Source organism: Dermatophagoides farinae, chromosome 6 (genome assembly GCF_024713945.1).
Source record: "Dermatophagoides farinae isolate YC_2012a chromosome 6, ASM2471394v1, whole genome shotgun sequence".
NCBI lineage: Eukaryota > Metazoa > Arthropoda > Arachnida > Sarcoptiformes > Pyroglyphidae > Dermatophagoides > Dermatophagoides farinae.
Window position 1 is genome coordinate 2,089,656 of NC_134682.1, and position 24,299 is coordinate 2,113,954.

At 28.5% G+C, this 24,299-nt stretch overlaps 5 protein-coding genes and 1 long non-coding RNA gene across 7 annotated transcripts in view; 3 read left to right on the top strand and 3 right to left on the bottom strand.

The window, feature by feature from the left end:
• The window catches only part of LOC142597610 (cytochrome b-c1 complex subunit 10-like), a 91,504-nt gene extending 77,392 nt beyond the window's left edge, over positions 1 to 14,112 (bottom strand). Inside the window, exon 1 of the mRNA XM_075732110.1 lies at positions 14,101 to 14,112. The gene's annotated coding sequence lies outside the window, so the exon portion shown is untranslated. The remainder of the gene's footprint in view (positions 1 to 14,100) is intronic.
• Positions 282 to 3,652, top strand: LOC124494266 (kynurenine formamidase). The gene is made up of 3 exons (XM_047057439.2): positions 282 to 1,372; positions 2,285 to 2,501; positions 2,822 to 3,652. The coding sequence occupies exons 1-3, from the start codon at positions 1,354 to 1,356 to the stop codon at positions 3,435 to 3,437; spliced, it is 852 nt and encodes a 283-aa protein (XP_046913395.1). The 5' UTR covers positions 282 to 1,353; the 3' UTR covers positions 3,438 to 3,652.
• LOC142597609 (kynurenine formamidase-like) lies at positions 5,009 to 5,707 on the top strand. Its single transcript, XM_075732108.1, has 2 exons — positions 5,009 to 5,128; positions 5,357 to 5,707. The coding sequence occupies exons 1-2, from the start codon at positions 5,029 to 5,031 to the stop codon at positions 5,692 to 5,694; spliced, it is 438 nt and encodes a 145-aa protein (XP_075588223.1). The 5' UTR covers positions 5,009 to 5,028; the 3' UTR covers positions 5,695 to 5,707.
• On the bottom strand, positions 5,791 to 12,928 carry Mmp1 (Matrix metalloproteinase 1). Of its 2 annotated transcripts, XM_075732097.1 has the most exons (8): positions 11,577 to 12,928; positions 8,825 to 8,951; positions 8,612 to 8,725; positions 8,151 to 8,462; positions 7,627 to 8,078; positions 7,185 to 7,508; positions 6,800 to 7,112; positions 5,791 to 6,332 (listed from the first exon to the last, which is right to left on the bottom strand). In XM_075732097.1, the coding sequence occupies exons 1-8, from the start codon at positions 11,973 to 11,975 to the stop codon at positions 6,319 to 6,321; spliced, it is 2,055 nt and encodes a 684-aa protein (XP_075588212.1). In that variant the 5' UTR covers positions 11,976 to 12,928; the 3' UTR covers positions 5,791 to 6,318. The 2 variants fall into 2 exon arrangements, with proteins under 2 accessions (XP_075588212.1, XP_046913388.2); XM_047057432.2 differs by having other exon boundaries at positions 5,791 to 7,112.
• An 896-nt stretch (positions 14,113 to 15,008) lies between the features above and the next one.
• LOC124493658 (uncharacterized) overlaps positions 15,009 to 24,299 on the top strand; it is a 79,036-nt gene continuing 69,745 nt past the window's right edge. The window contains exons 1-4 of the mRNA XM_075732083.1: positions 15,009 to 15,251; positions 15,414 to 15,869; positions 21,762 to 22,534; positions 22,659 to 22,838. The gene's annotated coding sequence lies outside the window, so the exon portion shown is untranslated. The remainder of the gene's footprint in view (positions 15,252 to 15,413; positions 15,870 to 21,761; positions 22,535 to 22,658; positions 22,839 to 24,299) is intronic.
• Positions 23,454 to 24,268, bottom strand: LOC142597630 (uncharacterized). The gene is made up of 3 exons (XR_012832313.1): positions 24,013 to 24,268; positions 23,700 to 23,946; positions 23,454 to 23,622 (listed from the first exon to the last, which is right to left on the bottom strand). It is a non-coding gene; the product is annotated as an uncharacterized LOC142597630 (long non-coding RNA).

Here is a 24,299-nt window from a genome sequence, read left to right on the forward strand (position 1 = left end):
TCAATGCCTACGATAAATGAAAAAGAATTACGAAATTCTTGGATATTTTTAAACCTTTTTTTGTTTGTTTCTTTATGTTTTTTTTGAAGAAGAAGAAACAATAACAAAATTTTAAATTAATCTAAACATCAACCGAATCACGAGAGCAAAAAAAAACAAGAATTTAAATGAAACACATAATGAATTCATTCATATCGTTACGATCAATTGATTTGATTTACAAATTTTCGATTTGAACCCATAGAATTTGATATTTTATTGAATTCATTGGATTTCATTTGTTTTGAATTTTTTTTTCGTTGTTGTCATCATCATCATCATCTTCATCATCAGCATCAACATCATCGAGGCCAAAGAGATTTTATGATTGAAACCATGAAAACATTCAATCTCTATGCTTGGTAACAAAAAAAAAAAAAATTTGGTCACGGCCACATACACACATACATACAAACAATTATGATTCAATCAATCCATTTTGATTTTGTTCATGTTTAGTTTTTGATTTTATTTTTTTTTTCTCTCTATATCTAACTCTCTCCTGCTTACTTGATGTTTAATGGATGGACATTGATAATGATGATGATAACAGTGGTGGTGGTGGTGGTCTTGTCCAAATACAAACACTTTTGAATTCAAGTTTTGTCTCTCGTTTATGCGAAAATATCTTCACTTTCACTTTTTTTTTATTTCATTTCTTATACAATGATGATTATCAGCTATTTCTCAATTCGAAAGAAGTAGAAAACATTTTTTTCAACTTGAAATTTTGAAATTTTCTTGTCCTCGAACTGTCGTTGTGAGTTGTTCGAGCTGATTTCAGATCGCCATCATCATCATTATCATCATCGCCGAATGGACAAACAACGAAAGAAAGAGAAAAAAAAACATTCCATCAACAGTTGATTGAGTAACCAATTGAGCAAATTTCACTCTATGTTTGAAAAAAAAATTACCTTTTACCATTCGAATTGATATTACTTTTTTTTCTCTCTCTCTCGCTATGGATTCGATTCAATCGTCTCTTTTTTTGTTGTCAATTTGATCCATGATCCAATCAAACGTCAACAATTATAATTATCGATGGTCACAATAACGGCTCCACCTTTGAAAATTGTTTATTCCATTGTTTGTTTACGATTTGATGAATGAAAATTCTTTGTATTGAAAAATACCAAAGACCAACAATACCATCAATCGATTTCCCGATTATTTTCTTATAAAATAATTGGCATTTTTATTGGAAAAATCAATCAATCAATCAAATTGAGTGTGTGTGTGTGTGTGTGTGTTTCGCTGGTTTTTCCAACATCAAGATATAATATATCAAATATAAATATATAACAGAAAAAAATGCATCAATGTTGGTCATGTAAGTTTTGAAAAATTGTAACAAATTCAAATAATAATAGTTAATAATGGTAGTAGTGGTGGTGGTAATTGATCATCACTACAATTAAATTTAATTGTTATATGGACATTGAAAATGATGTTGGAAGATTTTAATAATTCAATTATTATTATTATATATGTGAATATATTGATGTCACGTAGCTATTACTACTACCACCAATAAATTAAACAATCAAATCTTCAATCATTGTCATTTTTTATTATTCATTTCATACATTTTGGTCATCGAAAATAAAACAACAACAACAACAACAAGAACAACAACAAAACTAGTAGCTCGATATATTTTGTTTCTTTTTTTTTGTTTGTTTATAAAAAAAGAAACTTTTAGGATACTTCAAGGTTATTCATCATCATTATCATTACCATTATTGATGATATGAATAGTGTAGTGGTTGCTGGTAGAAGATATTGGGTTAACTTGCGCGACAAGTTTTTTTTTCTTCAGTTTTGTTTTTAGCTCACTTTCTTCATTTCTTATTCATTCTGAAAAAAAAATCATAATAATTCTACCAAACTATAGCGGTGTATATATTATATTATAGTAATCGTCACACCCGTAACATTTATTTTCAGTACATAAATAAATACAGAAATTCATTCGATTTTTTTTTTTTTTTTTTTTGATGATATCGATGATCAATGCTCAAAATTACATCGTAGCTGAGCAATAATTATATTTCGAGAATATTTTCAAATAATCTTATCAGTATTGAATCATCCATTCATTGATTCAGTGTGTGATTTTTGATTTGAAAAAAAAATTTGTTTTTGTGAATTTGTTGTTGTTGTTGTTGTTGTCCACGAATATAATCCATTTGTTTTTTTTTCTTTGCTTCTTTTTTTTCGTGTCTACGTTTTCGATCAACAGTTCTTTACATTGCCATCAAGATGACATTATTAAGTCTAATAGGCATCTATCTTTTATTGGTATTAAAACCATTATTTTTTGTACAAATATCTGCACATCGTATGACGATTGATTTAAGCTATAAAATGGATGCAAAAATAATGAAATGGATTACAGCACGACCATATGAATTACGAATATTAAGCCGTGATAAAAAAATTGGTAATCAAACCATTCGGTAAGTGTTTTTTGTTGTTGTTGTTGTTTTCTTGTCACATTCATTTATTCATCATTCTTATTGTTGATAAAATCAATCCATTTTCTTTCTGTATGAATGATTTGTGTGAAAATCGATCTAAAAATTTATGAAGTGTAAAGTGATCGAATAATGATGAAAAAAAAATGTTTACGACTTATTTATCATAATGAATATATGAATCCAATTCCTAAAAAAAACAAGTTTCCAAATTACAAATCAAATCAAATGTGATCATTATAATAATAATAAATTCCATATAATTCTTCATTTCATGAATCAATAAAATTCATTTATGACAGAATTCAATCGGATGAAACATTCATGTCAACACATACTGGTACACATCTGGATGCACCGATACATTTTGGTGGCCAAGATAAATGGTCAGTGGCTGATATCCCGTTAAAGAATCTAATCAATCGGCCATTAGCTGTCATCGATGTTGTTGATAAAGCATCACATCAATTAGATTATTTGGCCACTGTTCGTGATTTAGAAGAATGGGAAAAAATTAATGGCAAAATATTAATAGATTCAGTCATCATTATACGTACTGGTTGGTCACAAAGATGGCCAAATAAATTGGAATATTTTGGTACCGAAACAAATGATCCAAAACAGGCACATTTTCCGGGCTTACATCCAAAAGCTGCCAAATGGCTAGTAGAACAACGACAAATTGTCGGTATTGGTATTGATGGTCCATCTATTGATTGTGGCCAATGTAATGGAAAAGGCTCACATATCATATTAAATAGTAATAATATCTATATATTGGAAAATATTGAAAAATCAATATTCACATTGAAATCAACTGGAGCAACGATAACAATATTACCATTGAAATTAGCTGATGCAAGTGGCTGTCCAGTACGTCCTATTGCCGAATATAATGATAATCATGATGAATCATAAAAATAGTTGATGATGATGATAATGAAAAACAAGACAAAACTTTTTTCTTTTTCCGTTTGAATGTATATGATGAATTGTATATATTACTATTATATATGTTTTGTTTTATTTCTTGATTTTCTTGAATATTTACAATGGTGATGATGATTATTATATTTTACTAGAAGAAATTGATTGAAGATAATAATAATAATTAAATCAGACACACTTGGTTTCATTCGATTCGATTTTTTTCTTCTTACTTTTGGGATGAAATCTATAGATTTTTTTTCTTCTTTTTTTTGGCAAGAATTTTGAACTCGATTCTGATGCAAGTGTGGATGATGATGATGATGATGATGATATATGCGACAATGAACAACAATAACAACAAGCAACAAACAGAGTTATATGGGAAAGAAAATGGTGAAAAAAAAACTGGAACAAACAAGATCCGGTCGCATAACGAAAATAGATTTTGAAAAAAGTGAGAACGACAACGAATGATGCTCAGGAAAAAAAAGGAATGAATTTCAAGATAACAATAGAAAAAGAAAAAGACAAGTGTTGGGCGAACATTTTTCCAATCATTAATCTTGTTTCGTATGATTCATTTTTTTCTTCATCATCATCATCATCATCATCATCATCATCATCAACATCAACATCAACATCGTCTTCGTCCATTAACAAGTGAATGTAAAAAATAAAAAATAAAATTCAACCATAGAAGAATAACCAGAATCATGTATAAGGATAGATAGATAGTGTTACAAAACAAGCAAGCATTCGTAAAGTTAAAGAATTGCAAAATGATTTTGACTGTGTCTGTGTGTCTGTGTTGTTATCTTATATATTCGAACGAGAAAATTTTGTTTTTTCTTCTTCATCATATATGAATCGAAAATCTATTTACAAAATCACAAGTTTACAAACAACAAAACAGGAAATTCATTCATCTAGCAGTAAAAAAAATGTATACATTCGACAATGTGAAGAATGGAAATGAGAAAAAAAACATTTTTCATTCATCGTCACTGTTTTTGTCGTTGTTGTTGTCGATGATAATAATGATGATGATGATGATGGCCTATTTATATATTATGAACTTTGATTATCATTATCATTATCATTGGCAATTGATGATTATAATAATTGTCAAATGCAATCATAAATGCTGGTCATTTGATTTATATTCGTTGATGATAATCATCATTGGTATTTATCATTTCAATTCTATTTTTGCTGCTTTTTTTGACCAATTCTTAATAATAATGTGTTTATTTTGATTATAATTCATAATCAAATAATGATGATGATGATGATGAGAGAACAATAGAAAAATGAGTAGTAATGATCTAGTTCCAGTGAAAAAAAGATAAAATTTTTTTTTTATAGAAAGGATGGATAGTTGGAACTTACCCTTAGGCGTTTGTGATCTAAAATGAATTTAGAATTTGAATTCAAAAACATGTCAACATTTCGCCAATAGTTTCTTTCTTTCTTTTTTTTTCTGTTGCCATCATTAATATTAATTTCATTTTTCTTTTTTTTTTTTTTTGTTTTGTTTGTTTGTTCAATGATATTTAGAATTCAATCGGATGAAATATTCATGGCTACTCATACGGGTACTCATATGGATGCACCGAATCATTTCGGTGGAAAAGATAAATGGTCTATTGCCGATATACCATTAGAGAATCTTATTGAACGTCCATTGGTCATTGTTGATGTTGTTGGTCAATCACAAAGTCAACGTGATTATCAAACGACTGTTGATGATCTTATGGAATGGGAACAGAAAAATGGTCCAATCGAATCCGGTTCAGTTGTTATTATACGTACGGGTTGGTCAAGATTTTGGCCAAATAAACTGGATTATTTTGGTACTGATACAACCGATGATAAATTGGCACATTTTCCCGGATTACATCCATTAGCTGCTCGTTGGTTAGTTGGAAAAGAAATAGTTGGTGTCGGTATTGATGGTCCTTCAATTGATTGTGGCCAATGTAATGATTATATGTCACATGTTATTCTAAATGAAAATAATATTTACATTTTGGAAAATTTGGATCAATCTATATTCGATATAAATCCAGTCGGTGCAACATTAACTGTATTACCAATGAGATTATCAGATTCAAGTGGATGTCCAGTAAGACCAATAGCACAATTTTCACATGATCATCATTCAATGAATGATGGTCATATAATAAAATCATCATCATCAATCATCATGATGATCATATTAATTATCTCAACATTATTTTTATAATTTGTCCATCAGATGGCGAAACTTGTCATCATCGAACAATTCCATATAAAAATCTTTTTCTTTTTGAAAACTTCATTTTTGTATAGATATTTAAAAAAAAAAAAAAAATTTTTTTTTTTATTAAAAGAATTTGATTTCATAAAAAATACAATTGTATCTATTCTAATTAGATCAATGATTAGAGAAAAAAAATGTGAGCAAAAAGAGAATGTTCAAAGAGAAAAAAAAATGATTGACAAGATTTGTTTACACCTATATTTGTGTGTTGCCAGAAATTTTTTGTATATTTGTATTTTGTGTAATCGCGATTCCATGATGAGCAAAATATTTTTTTGAAAACTATTTACAATGGATCAAATCAATTGATTGATGGCAATAAAAAATTGAAATAAATATATCGATTTGAAAATATGAAAAGAATAGAAATTGAAATTTTTTTTGTTTGTTTGTTTGTTAAAATACCCAATGATTATTCTGTAATAATGGTGGTAATGATGATGATTATAGATGTTTTGTTAATGAAATTTTTTGATTTTTTTTTTCCTATTTACAGGTAAACTTATCGATGCCATTCAGCTAGACAACAGTTTGATGGATTTTGTTGTTGTTGTTGTTGTTAAAGTTTCATGGATCAAGATCTGGACATACAAAATGGTAATCAGATTATAGACATTTTTTTTCGATTGAAACAAAGAATTAAAGAGATCCAAATATTTTTCAGATGGCCCATTACATATACATGCTAACAATACACCAAACAACAATTATCAGCCATGTTCAGCAATCATATTCAGCTATATATATCAACCATCACCATCCCAATCACCATCACCACCACCACCATTACCAAACAATCAATGGTCATTTAAATAAAAGTATAGTTATATCACCAGAATATTTAGATTATCATGATGATTATCAAAAAAGTACAATCAAGATAAATGAGCAGACAGAAAATTTGTTACATTATATCGAATTAAATTAAATTCAATCATCATAATAATAAAAAAATGTTACAATTCCCATTCCCCATAATCATCAAATCATCGTAATAACCACAATGAAAATATGGTAATCATTATTGTTGTTGTTGTTAATAACTTACAATTTTCCATTGTCATATTTACTGAATTTGATGAATCAGATTTTATATGATCATTGAAAATTTCATCCGTTTCAGGTATACCATGCATACGCCATTCACTTTCATTCATCGATAATTCTGAATTGGTTAGTGCACTTGCAATCGGTTTTGTATTACCAATACCGAAAAATGAACGAAGATTTTCCGTAAATGAACTTAGATTACTACTACGTTTTTTTGTTGGACGACGTTTCAATTTTCGACTTAATGATTGACAATCAAACCACCATTGTGATGTTTGTCTTGGGAATGGTGGTTTTGCACGTGTATCGATCTATACAAAATATGAATTGTAGTAAATATATCAATCAATTAAATGAATTTATAAAAAACTATTGTAAATTACCTCAAAATCAATATCATTGAATCGATAATACAATGGTCCTTTGAAAAAATATGTCATACCATTCTCCCAACGGAATGCAGCATCCACACGTGTTGGTATACCATTCCAATTTTTGATCGATTTTGGATATTGTTTCGATACGGGTGGTTCATTTTTCGAATCAAATCGCCAATATTCATTTCCTTTGAAAAAATATGTCTTTCCATTTCCTCCCCATACGAATGCAGCATCAACATTGTCTGGTATACCAGCGAATCCAGTGTTAATCAATTTCGGATATCCTTTATCCATTCTCATGTTTTTGAATCGCCAATATTTATTTCCCTATTTTGTGATATATTATCAATTTTTTCCATTGAAATATGTAAATTGAACGAAACGAAACAAATTCATTGAATTTAATGATTATTATTAATGGAAAAATAAAATATAGGATACAAACCTTGAAAAAGAATGTTTTTCCATCGGCCCATGTTAATGCTGCATTAAGATTACCGGCTAAACCATCCCAATCAGCTGATATACGACGTGGATAACCATCGGCAATACCCGATGATTCAATACGCCAATAATATTCTCCTTTAAATACGTATGTTGAACCATCAGCTATACGCGTAACAGCATCAATACCACTATCTTGACAAAGATCTGGTCCATCACCGGATGGATCTGGTTCTGATGGTCGACGCGAAGATGTTTCTGTTGATGATTCATCTTCATTATCATCTTTATAACCATATAATGCTTGTATGGCTAGAACATCATCTTGATGTAATTTAAATTTCGGTTTATATTTCTGATAAAATGGTGCCATTAATGAATCACGAACACTACTATGTCCAAGACCTAATGAATGGCCCAATTCATGTGCGGCAACTTGAAATATGTTTGTACCTATTGATATAAAATTCAAAACAAAAATAAAACTGTTAATATTTTTTCCATAAGAAAAACAATCCAACAAACCAGAATATGATGAAACAGTCCAATGTTCTTCATTATCAAAATGTGCATCACCACCATATTGTGGAAAATATGCATGTGCAAGTGTATTACCGGGGCCATCAAATGGATCACCATCCCCATGTTCACCGGAAACAAATCTAATATCAATATGAACACGACCTTCTTTTTTTACTTGAAAATTTAATGGTGTAACTTCAGCCCAAACATGAAATGCACGAGCAATTTCACGATCAATATCACTTCTTTTCAGATTCATTTTTGATGGATATTGTGATATACGATATGTTAGATCGGTTCGTCGCCATTTTGAACCTTTTTTTATGTGAAATTATTTTGTAGTTTTTGACATGACAATGAATATAGTTGATAATTATCCATTATAAAGATGATGATAAATAACAACAACAATAATGATTATCATTAATCTGAGATGAGAAATATGATAATGATGATAACCTTACCTTGTAATGCATAACGTTTACGACGACGTCTAGCTTCTTCACCATGGCCAACAAGATCTTTATTGCCGCATCTTGGAGCATTCATCATTTGAATTGTTTCCTCATCAAGGATGCCTAAAAATGATGAAAAATTTTTCAGTGAAAAATAAAAATTCCAGAAAGAAAAAAAAACAATCATATTTGTCAATGAAACAAATGATTGATCAATCATACCCGATTCATTTATGCCGGCAAAACGTTGAAATTCCATCACAGCATGTGAATAAATATTTTCCGAAATAAGATGTGATGATGCTGAATCTTCACTTTCATTCATATAACCAAATCGTTGTAAGTAGCTCTAAATGATAAAAGTAGAAAATAATTATCACATCATCATGTGTAAAATCAATGTTTTTAAAATCATCAAAAATTCATAAAAAACAAAATATTTGATAAAAAAAATTTCATTGTCATTTATTTTGATAGTTAATTTATGCATTTTCGGAAACGAGAAAAAAAACAATGAAAATTTCCACTTAAAATGGATTTAACCTTGATTTGTTTCGACAAAAAAAAAACAGCCACCATCCTTCCAGTCATCATCATCATCATTGAGGATGTGACATTAACCTTTTTTTTGTGAGAAAATTTTTTTTTTTTTTTGTTCATTATTTTAAAATGATGAGTGGTCACATTATAACTTTTGTGTGTGTGAATGTGGTCGATTGATTGATGTGATGATTCATATTTTATTCTTTTTTTTTTTTTTTTTTTTTTTGGTTTGTATTATTATACACTTGACAACAACATTCCGATTGCGTTTTTTGACCCTTGTGCATGTGTGCGTGAATGTCGAGTGGGTGAATTAAATGTGAAGAAAAATAGTAAAAACGTCGATGACCTTTCAGTGAATCGACAAATAAATCATGACTAACTCTCTAAATAAATGGCCAACGATAATCTTGATGATGAAATCAAGATTATTAATGTAGATTAATTAATAATATATATCATAAGACATGAAAGAATTTTTGAATTCTTTAATGAGAGAATAAGCAAACATTTTTTTTCGCTTCATCTTCCGTTTTTGAAATGAATTCTTTACAATGATGATGATGATGATGTTCACAGACAACAAGTGAATAACTTGATATGCCAATCAATCAAAAAAAAATGAAATGAAATGTGGACATTGCAAACGATCATGGCAATAATAATAAATAATGATTGGCTTTATAGCCATATCGTTTTAATTTTTTTTTTTAATTTTCATTTTTAACCCTTTCACTCGTATGGATAGTGATAGTATGAAGAAGGATTAGATCACCATCATTGTTATATATGAATCCGGTCGATAATCCCTAACCATCAACAAACAAAGATCACCGACCGATTCGCTTTCATGATGATTTACGTGACTATTATCATCATCATTATCTTTATTATCTTTTTTGTTGTTGAAATTCGCCAAACCCTTTTCATCATTATTATCATCATCATCATATATAATGACCTTGAACCACTTAAACTTAAACTTGAACGTAACAGTTATATGTGAAAAAAAATAAAAAATATAAATAGTAAAAAAAGGTTATTGTACTCTCCCTCTCTCTTTCCTTAAATGATTACTTTTACCCCTTTTTTCGAAAAAAAACATCATCATAAATGAATCATCATCACATAGATTTTGATGTGAAAATTCAATTTCTTTTTTTTACATTTTATGAACAAACAAAAGAATGTTATTTTTTTTGCACTTCCTTGTTTGAATTTTTCTTTCCTAAACAACAGGTTGTAATTATTTACATTTTATCAATCATCAATCATTCATCATCATCATCATCATCATCATGTGTTTGGATTTTATTATTATTTCAACACACAAACAAAAAAATTTTCAAGAATTTTATTATTTTGTTTCAAAATTATTCATTTTTTCCTTATTTATTTATTTTTTATTTTTCCAGAATTTTGTTTTTCATGGAAAAGAATTTTTGTTGAAAACCAAAAAAATTTTTTTTTTCGTGCAGGAAAATCCACACATCCAGGATTCTCTGTTTTGAATTCAATTTCAAGTTCGAGGGCAATCCATACACACACACACATACAAATTGGAAGGAAAGTTTTTTTTGTTTGTTTGTTTGTTCGACAATGAAATTATCATAATTATTGTGGGCAAAAAGCGATGATCAAGTGTACAGGTACCGTATATAGATATCAACCTTGGAGAGAAAAAAAGGCATTGAATTCATGAATTCATTTTCTTGTTCTTGTTGTTGTTGTTGCAATCCTGGATCAATCCATGGATGATTATCGATTGTATCGATGGATCTGACATTGACATTTTTTGCCTCATTGATCTCTCTCTCTCCTTGTGTGTATGTGTAAGTGTATTGGGCATACTGAATCGATATGAAATTGCATAATTAATTAAAATGAATTTAGATTCAATAATAATTTTTTGTTTCCATCAGAAAAAAATAAAATCATTGCATGGATGAATAACGATGATGATTATTGTTTGTATGATGGTAATTTTAACACCAACAGCAAAAAGAGAGAGAGAGAGAGAGATTGAAAAAAAAAGAACTAATCAAACCACCATTTGCAAAGATGATGAATGTCAAAATTGTCAAACCAAACTGTTGTTTACATTGAAATGAATAAAGAAAAAATTAAGTGAAAAAATGGAAATTATCATCATCATCATCAATTGACGAATGATGACGACCATCATCATCATCAATTTTTGTCAATTGGTAATTTCTATTCCGAATAAAAAAAAAATTACACGTCTGGAAAAACATACATTCACGTTTTTTTTGCAAACAAATGTACAAATACCACCACCATCATCATAGATGATAATTATGATGGAAATTAAAAAAAAATGAAAAATTTACAAAAATTTGATTTTAGACTGATTTTAGAAGAATTTGAAGATAAAGCAAACCAAAAAAAAAATGAAAGGAAAAAAACTTACCATTGCACCGACATCGGATGAGATAAAACGTTTTCGACGATGGCTATGATAATTTGTGGTCATATTTTTCACCATCATCATCGTTTGAAGATCATCATCATCATCATCATCGAAATTATGATTAAATTGTATTGATAATTTTGAATTTAAATTATTATTATCATCATTGTTGTTGTTGTTGTTGTTGGCAGGAGGAGCTGCATTAATTATCACCATTGAGATCATCATCATCATCATCAGTATTATGATCATCACAAATATTGAATGACTAAATAGTAGCCCACTATTAAATGGCTTGATATTACATTTTGAATTAAATTTTTGTTGCCACTGTCGTCGTCGTCGTCGTTGTCGATGGATCGATTGAATTCGATCATTATTTGATAAAATTGAAAACATGTTTGTTATATATATCCAATTTATTTTGGTTGATAATTTTCAAATGTTGAAATTCGTTGATTATCACATACACACACGAATACAGAAGGCACTTTGAAATCTACAATTTCGATTTTTTCTTGATAATTTCGAAATTCTAATTCATCCAAACCGAAAGGAACAACAATAACGGATTTTATTCATTCACATAATACATGTGGTATTTATAGCAAATCGAATCAATGTTTCAATCATCGTAGATGTGATGTTGATGAAGGAGAATATATAGAAGAAAAAAAAAATTCGGGTTGGGTTCTCATGACAACGATGATAATGATCATTCATAAAAGAAAAAATTCACTGTTGTTGTTATTGCTGGTGCTGTAGTCAGGTTGGTTTGTTCGTTGTTGATTTTCGTATGACTAATCTTATGATGCAGTAAATAATCATGAAAGAATCGGTTATTCATTCATTCATAGAAGACGAAAAGAGAAACCAGCCCCGACATTTATAAACGATACCTATCGGCTGACCGATGACCCAACCAACATTGAATGATATGACCAATTACACACACACACACACACACACACACACACAAACAAACAAACAAACAAAAAAAAGCCGATCAGCTAGATTGAAAATGATCACAAGGAAGCAATGATGATGAAATTCAAAAAAAAACGTTAAAGCGAAGACTAGCGGAAAATATTTGCGAGAAAAAAACAAACAAACAAAAAAATTCTTTCTTCTTCAACCGATCGATAAAGAAGATTCATCGAAAAAGATTACCAATTCGATTTGTCATTTCAAATTTAAAATTAATTTAAATTCATTCATCATCATAATCATCACCATAATGTTCTGTTTGTCAATCAATTTTTGACGTTCAATCATTGAAAAACATTTTATTAACACATTATTGTTGTTGTTGTTGTTGTTGTTTGATTCGTTGAACGTTATCATTATTTTATTATTATTATTGTAGACAAACGGAAAAAAGAAAAAACGATGATGATGAATTCTACCAATACACTAGATATATGATTAATAATTGACACAACAACAACAACAACAACAACAACAACAAAAAACAGTAAAAAAATAAAGGAAATGATGATTCAATTTGAATTCATGAATTTCATTTCTAAATGAAATGAAATAAAATTATCGGAAATGAATCTTTTTCTCTCTTATTCTATCCATTGGTAGCATTATTGTCATAACAACAAATATTGATGTAGTAGTGGTGGTGATGGTGGTTGATTGGTTGGTTGGTTGGTGGTCGATAGATAATTATTATCAATTAAAATTCATTCATTTATACACACACACACACACACACACACACACACACACACACAGACAATTGATTATTTCGGTATAGTGAATATATATTGATTGATTGATTTCGAAATTCTGTACCACTTGTTGTTGTTGTTGTTGTCGTAGTTTTTTGATTTGAATCATTCATTATCACCATTATTATTATTATTGTCTTTTTCTTCTTTATTATCATCATTTTCATCTTCATCACCATCATCATCATCATCATTCATTTCAAGGTACTGCATATTCATTCGATCGAAACCGATAAAAAAACATAAAAATCATTATCATTATCAACAAACAACAATTGATTTTTATAAATGGAAAATTGTTATTATTATTCAGTTAGTCATCAAATTTTTCTCTAGTTTTATGTTCAATGTTTTAGTTGATAGTTAATGATGGTTGATGATGATCATTCGACCGGCACAACACACAAAACGAATAATGAATGTGGATGAATCCAAAATAATTGTATCATATCAAAAATGGAATGATCAAAAAAAAAAAATTTTTTTTTCAGAAACATTTCTTGTTCGTTTGTTTGTTCTGTAAATGCTGTAAATATTTATATGGATTATAACAAGTTAAAACAAGTTTTTTTTTTGTTCGGAATGAAAGGATTATTGAATGTGTGAAAAGGATTTGAAATGTAAAGCACAAGCGCACATGTTCACATTATCATTGAAATTTGAGAGTGGAAAATAATGCAATGCCGGCCCCACCAATTGAATGAAAATGAAAAATTTAAAAAAAATCAATCATCCGCCATGAATGATGATGCCAAATAGGAAAATAATAATCGTTGAAATGATGAATCAAATTTTTTTTTTGATTTTTTTTTTAAAGTTTCAAGTTCCAAAAATAAATAAATGAACAAGGATTCTGTAATAATAATGGTGATGATGATGATGATGATGATGACGATTACAGACAGACAGACAATATTTTACAACGAAATAACACAACAACAAGAAGAAGAAGAATGAAAAATCATTGTCGATCAATCCATCAATCACAACGAATCATATTTAGCTGTCATCATTTATTCAGGTACAAATTCATGGTTGCGATGGCCATCATCATCGTCATCATCGATTACAGCCATATGATTGTCGTTGTCGACTACAAGATAGTATAGCAAACAGCACATAGTACATGGAGCATGTTTGGACACCTGTGTGTGTGTGTGTTTGTGTGTGTGTATGCGTCTGTGGTTGCCGTCATCATCGTCTACCTCGAATAATGATGATCTTTAAGTAGTAAGAACTGAAAAAAAATATATTACTTTAATACACGTGCACACACAAGAACACAAACTTTTATATATATAATTGTACGTGCACGTAGATCATTCAAAATTAAAGAAAAACACACATTAGAAAACTTTTTAAAACATGGATATGTGTTTGTCATATTAAAATGAATATATATAAATAAAAGGAAAAACGAATCGTATCCGATCCAATCTGATTGAAAGACTAAAAACAGCAACAACAAGTCAATCACTAAAGTGATTTTCGTTTCACTTATTTCAAATTTGAATCTTTGATTAAAAAAGATTGTGTTCCGCCCATATAAAACGTGCGTACTATTGTTTCTTATGTGTGTGTGTGTGAGTGTATGTGGCATCAATGGATTATCATGTTTGGAAGGCCATACTGATGTGTGTGTTCCGTATTAACGATGTAAGAAGCGGAAAGAAATTCAAAGACAAAAACAGACATACACACACACACACACACACACACAATTAATATGCAATTGATGCATAATACAATTGATTGAAATTTCTTGATTTTTTTTTTTTTTTTTTTTGGCCATTGGCATCATTTTTATTGTTATTACATGATTTTTTGTTTTCGATGATGAAAGAAATTTTTTTTTCTTTCCCATTTTTCTGTTTCTCTCTTCATTGATCATCGATGAATGATGGTGATGTAAAAAAAAAACATTTTTGATCTATCGGTTGGTTGGTTTGTTTGATGAAGAATTTCAGAATTTCATTTGTCATACAACGATCTATTTCTTTTTCTTCATTGAAACAAAACAAAAAAAAATCAAAAGATTGGAAATAAAGTTTTTTTTGTTGTTTTGTCATTTTTTTTTTTTTTTTTTTTTGAAAATCAGAAACAATTCTTCCGATTCTTTGATTCATGATTCGCCTGACCAATGTGATGTGGTCAAAAGAATTTTTTTTTTTTGTTAAAACTTTCCTTTTTTTATTTGTTCAATTCAATAAGTAAATGAAGTATTTGTTCTGTTATATTATCGAGAATTTAAAAATTCGATTCTGATATCGACAGATTGTTTTTTTTTTCATTGATTCGAATTCTTCGATTCAAAGTTTTCATTTTTCTTTCTGGTTGAAAAAGTTTTTCAACTTTACATGAAATAAAAATTAATCGATTGAATTCAAATGTCATCGAACAAAATTGAGGTTTGTTTTTTCTTTGTACACGAATCAAAACAAGAAAACAAATTCAATCCATCAACAAAAAAAAATCAAAATCAACTTTTCAACAAACTAGCCAATGCTTATGTTTCTCAAAATGAAATCTTAAAAACGCCAAAATAAAAAATCAGGTAGGCGTTATGATTGTTTGTGTGATGGCAAACAAACAATGGCAGAATCAATCATATTTCTTTTTTCAATAAAAATTTGAATAAATTTCAATTTTGTGTTTGAAAATCCAAAAAAAAAATTGAAATCAAGTTTCACCAATCATCGATAGATGGCGACGAAAAGATTGTATTTAAAAAAAAACAAAAAATTTTCTCACTTTCCATCACATCATCATCATCATTAGTAGATTATTATATGACAAAATCCATTCGATGATCACATTTGAAAGTAAATCAAAATTTATTGTGAAAAACAAAAAATAAATAACTGCCGGTCATAATATTTGGACACATCATCATAATCGATGATGATGATCGAAAGTCAAAAAAAAAAAATACAAAATTCGAATCGATTTTTGGAACCTGTGTGTGTGTGCCATCACAACCATCAGCATCATCAAAATGATTTGCTGCGTTTGTGTCGGTCATTTTTTTTTTTGTTTTCTCATCATTGTGTAGACTCATCGTACCACAACAAAAAAGTTAATGATTTTTATTGATTTTGGTACCATAATTCATCCATCCATCCATGTGGCATCACATTCACATTTGTTGTTGTTGTGGCCAAGACAATTTTGTTATGAAGAGTGAGAGAGAGAGAAAAAAAAACCAAAAGAACCAGAATTCTTCGACATTTTTTTTCGCTCTTTCAAAACAATTGTTCCAAATAAAAATAATAATAAAAAACAGGCATTTGTCAAAGTTTTCTTTGCAAAAAAAAAAGAAATGAAAATCATCATCATTGCTCGGCATGTGGTGTATCATCACCATCATCATCATTTCGTGTGATGGGGCGTTCATATACACCCATACACCCATTTTATGGTTCGATTTCTGTTAATTTCCTTTTTTTTTGTTATTGTCACCATCTTCATCATCATCATCTACATCGTTTGGTATTGATTGATTTCAATGTTTTATATATTTTTTTTTGAAAAAAAAGAAAGAGAAAAAAAATTCTCTTGAATTTCAATTTCGATTTAAGGTTTTTTTCTTCTTTTTCTTCTTATTCTCATTCGAACAAATAATTTTCAATCGAAAATCGATCCGAAAAAAAAAATTTTTCTCTTGTCTTGTTTGGATCGATTCCATTTCGTTTTTATTTTTTTTTTCATTTTTGCTTTTGTTGAAATCAATCATAATCATTGTTGGGTCGATTATCAATTTTTCATAATTGACTTCCATCATCATCATCATTATAATCGATTCGTTCCTAAATGATGATGATGATGTTTGGCCGAATATTCTTTGAGAAAAAAAATTCTTCGGTATTCTAAAAATTTTTGAGTTAATTTCTTTTAATGTTTGCTGTTGTTTGTCGAATTTTGTTTTCTTCATCATCACCATCATTCATGTTCAACGATTTTTGGCATTTTTGATGCAAGTTTTATTTATTTCTTGGAGAAAAATTTTTATTTTCATGGGTGTGTAGCCGACAAGGTGTGTAAACACGGTGTGGAACCACCATCGTTAACCAATGTATCACTGTATTGAATAAAAAAAAACCTAATTTATTCTTCAAATTATACATCATCATCTATGCAAAAAGAAATGAAGAAAAAAATTCTTGAATTTTTTTAAGTGTTCAATTTTTGATGAATCTCATCATCATCATCATCGTGAATTTTTTTCTTGATTTTTTTTAATTTAATTTTTAAAAATTGTAAAATTCATTTTTTTTTTTTTGCTTTCGTCGTCTTTATATGAATTATTTAAATAAATTAAGTTAAATCTGTTTCCACTGCTGCTGATGCTTCAATAAATTCCGTTCATCATCATCATCATCATCATCATCAATGCATCATATAATGTCAAATGACAAAATTCAAACATGGTGAAAAGAAAAATTCAATTATCGAATTCTTGAAAAGAAAAAAAAGAAAATTTAATTTCTTCATCACAGTCATATATTTTGGAATGATTTGGATTGCAAAAAAAAATTAGATCTAGTTATGCTAATCATCATCATGATCATCGTTGTATTTTTAAAATTTTTAAAATAAAAAAAAATGTAAAAACTTTCAATCATTCTGTTGGACAAAATTTTATGAATTCAACATAATTTAGAGAGAAAAAAATGAAAACAACAAAACAAAAAAAAACAGTCAAGCCTGATTGACCATATCCGCAAAGGTCAATGATCGAGATAATTCATTGGCCATATTCATCATTCCATTCGATTCAATTATCATTGTTTCCAACCAAGACAGAATTTGTTGGATGAATTCTTGTAAAATAAAAAAAAAACACACAAACACGAAATTCTTCACAATCTTAATAATGACGATGATAAAACCACTTGTGATTAAGTAAAAAAAATGAAAGAGTAGAAATACCACTTGACTTGTTCATGATAATACAAATATATATGTATATTTCACATTTGACAAAATGTAACAAAAAAAAATACAACACGAGTATACATCTTCTCTCTATTTCATCATTATCCTGGTATTCAAGAAGTGTTTTTTTTTCTCATCCATATCTAATTTAGTCATACACACAAACACAAATAAAAAACAACAACAACAAGATTCACATTCCGAATGGATACAAATTCATTCATTTCATCTAAAAAAGAAAAATTGACAACCAAATAACCTAGAATAAGAAAAAAAAACATTATTATTATTATCATTATTTACATATCTTTCATATAACCAAATAAATAAATGAATGAATGAATGAATATATTACATACACACACACACACGCATACGATTCAAACCAGAAGGGAGAAAAAAAACAATTCATTATTTGATTGAGTCTTGTTGTTGTTGTTGTTGTTGTTGTCGATGATATTTTTTGTCATCAACTTAACAACAACAACAACAACAAAATGATGTTTTTTTTCTATTAGAAATGTTAAAGTATTAGTTTGCTATATATATATGAACTAATAATGACTAATAACTTTATAGATATTTCATGAGTATATAATGAAAATCCATATTTTCATGATTATATAAAAAAAGTCATCATCATCATCATCATAATAATCATGTTTTTTTCATTCATTTATTCATATAAGAAAATGATTAAATCCTCTTGTCTCTTAGTAGGGATGGTGATGATGATGATATGGTGGTGGTGGTGAGCTACTTCTTATTACATATATAGGATCTTAAGAAAGATTCTTGAATAAAATCTTAAAAATCTCAACCAACACACACACACACACACTTGATATATCCTAAAATCGCGACTATAAGACGCAACTACCTAAGAAAAATTTAATTAAAATTCTACACAAGTGAACTGAATTGTGGTAAAATCTAGCTACAAATATCTCTCTCACTCACTCACCCAGATATCAGAATATCATCATCATCATCACCAATGTCCATTGTTATTGTCAAGTCAATTCGGTTAGGTTTTGAATAACAAATTTGAAAACAAACATTGTCTTGTTTTAAAAACAAAAAAAAAGTTTTTTCTAGTTGTCAAATAAACAACGAAATTTTTTTTTGACAATGGACATAATGGGGACAGAAACTTTTTGAATTTTTTTTTTCGTCACCCTAATTCTGAATATTCGTTATTTTCTGTCGATCAACTATAGTGAAAAAAGGGATGGAATTTTTTTTTGAAAACAAAGAAAAAAAATTTTAAATTCAAATTCCCGTCGTACATGTGAATAAACACACTCGCACACACATCGTAGTCATTTAAAACAGCTAATTAGCAAACATTTTTTTTCTTGTTTGTTTCACTGGAATAGTTTTTTTTGTTTTGTTTACAAAAAACAGAAAAAAAATTCTTGTTGTCACTTACCATTTATATTTTAATTCGTAAAAATTATCATTTTTGGATGGATCTGAAACGCGTGCTTTTTTTCGTTTTGTTTTGTTTAACAACACTTTTTTTTATCTTGTCACATTTGTCTGTTGAGTATGAGTGTGTATTATATTAATTAGAATTGTATTCAAGTTGATTCTCCCATTCACACTTTAATTAATTACAATAACATGTTTGAATGATGTTGTTGTCGTCGTTGTTGATGTAACATTATAAATGATATATATATTTCTGGCCTGTTAAGGTCAAAAATGTCACACACATAATGATAATGAAGCAATTGACATGATAATGATGATGTTGATTGAATAGCGATACCCATTCCTAAAAAAATGGACTATTGAGAATACACATTACTATTGAGCTTCCGGCTGTTTACGGGATTCAAAATTATCGTTGGTAACATTACATTTATATATGAAAAACAAAGTCAAAATTGTCGTTCATTTGGGAATCAATTATTTTGTTGTTTTTGTTGACCATTGTCCACTTTGGTTAAATTGGTAATTTCATTGGAGCTAAATCGATTCAACGAATGAATGAATGGTCTGATTCGATTCGTAGATTTGACATTTGTGGTTAATAAAGATTGTTTTTTTTTATTTCGCATTGTGATTTTGATGATGAGTTTATCATTTGGCCAAAAAAAAAAATCTTGGATAAAATTAAATTGATTTTTTTCCGTTCATATTGATTGGCCATCGATTTGTTCGTTTGTTTTGTTTTTTTTCCATCAAATGTCAATCACCGCAACTTTCTAGGAAATAACAAAAAAAAAGATTTCGGTAAATATTTTCTTTACATCATTTTGAAATCGATCGGATTCGAATATGGATGCACCACTAAACAAGAAGATGATCGTTAGACAATCATTTCTTCAGGGCTTTCGGTTGTTGTTGTAGTAGTTTTTATTTTTATTTTTTTTTCACACCCATCATCATTAGCATCATTATCATCAATGGTAATGGCATCAAAAGAATCATTCGATTTTCATTCCGGTCGATCGATTCTAGTCAACAAGAAAAAAAACGAAATGAAAAAAAATGGCCAAATATAAAAAAAATGCATACCTTTTTTTCTTTCTTGCATCAACATGAACATTCGGGCTATTATTCAATATTTTTTTTTTATTTCGATCTCATTCAATCAATAAATATATTTATGGAAAAAAATTCAGGGCGGAAATGAAATGAATGAATACACCAAAATATAGTGGAAAAGAAAAACAAGACCATGAGGCCTCTCATCTTTTTGATATTCGTTCATTGTATCATCATCATCATCATTCTCATATTCCATAATTCAAAATTGAAGGGGAAAAATGGAACATTCAGACCCTTTTTTTTTGTTGGGTTGATCATGTTGTTGTTGTTGTTGTTGTTGTTGTTGTTAAGAATAGTTGTTTGTCAGCAATTCTTTTATCATCAGCATCATCATAATCATTTTGGATTCAGTTTTTTTTCTTGTTTATGTGTGTATGTGTGTGTGCACAGAATGATTGTTGAAATTTTTATTATTATTATTATTCGAGAATGAATCGAATGGGAATTGAATATTATATTGAAGAATTCAATGAATGAATGAATGAATGAATGATGATGATGACCATTATAATATTTATATATGGGGATGTGTCCAAACGCCATCATCATTGAATTTTGATGATGATGATGGTAAACGAAAATCAATGTTGTGGAAAAAATTTTTGCAGTATTTTTTTTTTCTTTTTGCACCGTCATGTGAATACGGTAATGGTGAAGAAATTTTCGCTTTATTTTTTTTTTTTTTTTTTTTTTTGAGTTGTTCGATTTTTTTTTTTCTGATATTCGAACTTTTTGGTTGTCATCAGAACGGTTTTTGAGTAAAATTCAAGAAAATACGGATTCAATTTCGTTTGATTATTAATCGAAATTAGGTTATTCATTTTCTTTTATTGATTGAATTAATATATTTTGATTGATAATGCCATTTTGTTAGTTGTTTCATCACTTAATTATCATATATATACACAGCAAATCAATGGTGTTTGAATAAATCGAATATTTTCATCATCAGAATTATACAAGACAGCACTTTTCTTAGGAATTTTTCTTCTGGCCTTTCAATTCGAATTCCCGATAAATTTTTTCTACTATTTTTTCTGCCATATCTATCCTGGAACAAATTACTCGTATTTTTTTTTTGTTACTATCCTTCAAGTTGGAATTCTTGGAACGTTCCAAGTCTGTAGCGTTATTGGTGCAGAAAAACTGATCGATTTCCAACGAAAAAAAAACTACCTGAATTGCATTTTTTTTTCTTTGGATCAATCTGCATCAATATTTTGATTATATGAAAAAAAATCTGATATATCAGTTATAGAAAATCAGAAAACAGAACTAAATTCTTCAAGGTGGACCAGTACCAGACCGGATAACAAAAAAAAATATATCAATGACGAAAAAAATTCCCGGAAACCAGATAAGAATTCAATAATTCGAGTGATTTTTTTTTCTCTTCTTTTGAACCTAAGATTTCTTTTTTCTTTTTTTTTTTTTTTTTTTTTTTTTTTTTGTTTAAATCGTCGTTGTTCCGATTGTCGATCAAAAGAATTGTAGGTTGTCATCATGATCATTATCCATTTCAATTTTTTATAAATAAAATATTCAAAACATCATCATCATGTAATGGAGAAGAAATTCCGAAATTCCGGGCAAACATCATCATCAACATAACAACAACAATTTGAACAACAACAAATAAATATTTCCGCCATTTTTTCCTGGATCTGGAATTTATATTTATTCTCTGTATTTTGCCGTATGTGTCAACGAACGAATCGGTAACTAGCAAGCAAGTGTGTGATAGGAACAGAAGATTTTTGAAAAGTTTTTTTTTTGGTTGTGATATAAATTATGATGATGATGATTGTCGATCGTTATAATCGACTTTTCTTTTCTTTTTTTTCTATAGATGACGACGATGACAATTCCAACAACAACAACAACAACAAACGAACATCGAAATAATCTCAATAATCATAATATAGTATAATAGTAGCAGCAAAAGTAGTAGACGATCTATATCATGGATAATAATTTCATCTCAAGATGACAACTTTGATAGTTGTTGGTTATTATTGTAATCAAATTGGTTTGTTATTGTTAAGCCATATTCTTTGTTCTTTGAAATAGAAAAAAAAATCTTTCAACAAACAACAAAGTGAAAAAAAATGACAATAACCATAATCAAGTTGATGCAAACACAAGACATTGTATAGTAGTAGTATATATGTCGGATTCGTAAAATTCTTGGAAAATAACTGGATGAATGACTCGAATGAAATCTTTATCGAATATAATCCACTGATGATGATGATGATGACAATGAATATTGTCCTTACAATTTTTTTTTCTTCGTGTTGATGAAGATGATCAGTTAGCTATCTTTAAACAGTGAATAGTAGTAGATACGTTTGTTTTCGTTGTTGTTGTTGTTGTTGAAAAAAATTTATGCAAATTTTATACGAATTTTTTTTTTATTTTTGACATGAAATTGATCATCATCATCATTGTCATTGTATTTGTTGTTGATCATCAACGATTATTATTTGAAATTTGAATTTTTTTTTCTCATTCTTAGGTTAAGGTTACGAAGACCATCATCATGATTGTGAAAAGTTTTTTTTCTTCTTCTTTTTCTTTGTTTGTCATTTTTTTTTATTACCATAATAATCTCATTGATGATTGTCGTTATTTATTTGGCCATTGTTGTTGTTGTTGTTGTCACAACTTGTTGTAAAAAAAACGACAACAACAACCAGAATAAAGCAAGAATAATTTTTTTTATCAAAGAAATTTGACTGATAAAATGATTTCGAAAAGTTCAGAATGGATAGACACAGAGAAAGAGACATAGCTAAATGATGATGATCAGTCTATAAATGAACAAACGAAAAAAAATGTAATGACATTATTCTGGATCAAACAGACAAACAAACAAGAATAAAATTACATTTTATCCGGATCGGATTTATTATTATGATGATGATAATGATGATTTTTCTTCACCAAAAAAAAAAGAGAAAAAAAAATCTTCATCGATTTCGATTATTTTTCTTTTCCGATTCGTTCGAATTGAGAAAAAAAAATAAACATTCTGTTTGACAACTGTTTTGTATAAAAACCGACCGGTCAGAATAAATGACTTTTGACTATAAATGTCTCGATGGTTGTTGTTGTTGTTGTTTCGTTTCGTTTCTCTGGTACAAGGGAAATTGTATATATTGCATTAAGAATGGAATTCATTCTTTACATTCAAGTCTTACTTTTACTTATTGTTTGTAGAATCGTTTTTCATATATATGAAATTGATACATAGTTGTTTGTGTATGGCCATCTTTTCGTTCATCCATCGGGTACTTATTCGATACTTATTTCTGTGAAAGAAAAAAAAAGATAGAAAAAGAATATTCAATTCGATTCAATTCAATTCAATTCTCTTGATATATGACGAAACCATTTGGGAGAATAATAATAGTTTGGACATTTTTTTTTTTTTTTGTTTAGATTTTTGTTTTTCGTTTTTTTTTACTGTTTGTATTCCATTGATGAT

Coding starts and splice junctions, on each gene's coding strand:
- LOC142597609 (XM_075732108.1), top strand. CDS start 5,029: ATGGCTACTCATACGGGTACTCATATGGATGCACCGAATCATTTCGGT. Junction 5,129..5,356: donor ATTAGAGAATCTTATTGAAC/GTCCATTGGTCA, acceptor TACATCCATTAG/CTGCTCGTTGGTTAGTTGGA.
- LOC124494266 (XM_047057439.2), top strand. Junction 2,502..2,821: donor ATTGGTAATCAAACCATTCG/GTAAGTGTTTTT, acceptor CATTTATGACAG/AATTCAATCGGATGAAACAT.
- Mmp1 (XM_047057432.2), bottom strand. CDS start 11,975: ATGTTTTCAATTTTATCAAATAATGATCGAATTCAATCGATCCATCGA. Junction 8,726..8,824: donor TGCCGGCATAAATGAATCGG/GTATGATTGATC, acceptor CATCATTTTTAG/GCATCCTTGATGAGGAAACA. Junction 8,079..8,150: donor GACTGTTTCATCATATTCTG/GTTTGTTGGATT, acceptor TTATATCAATAG/GTACAAACATATTTCAAGTT.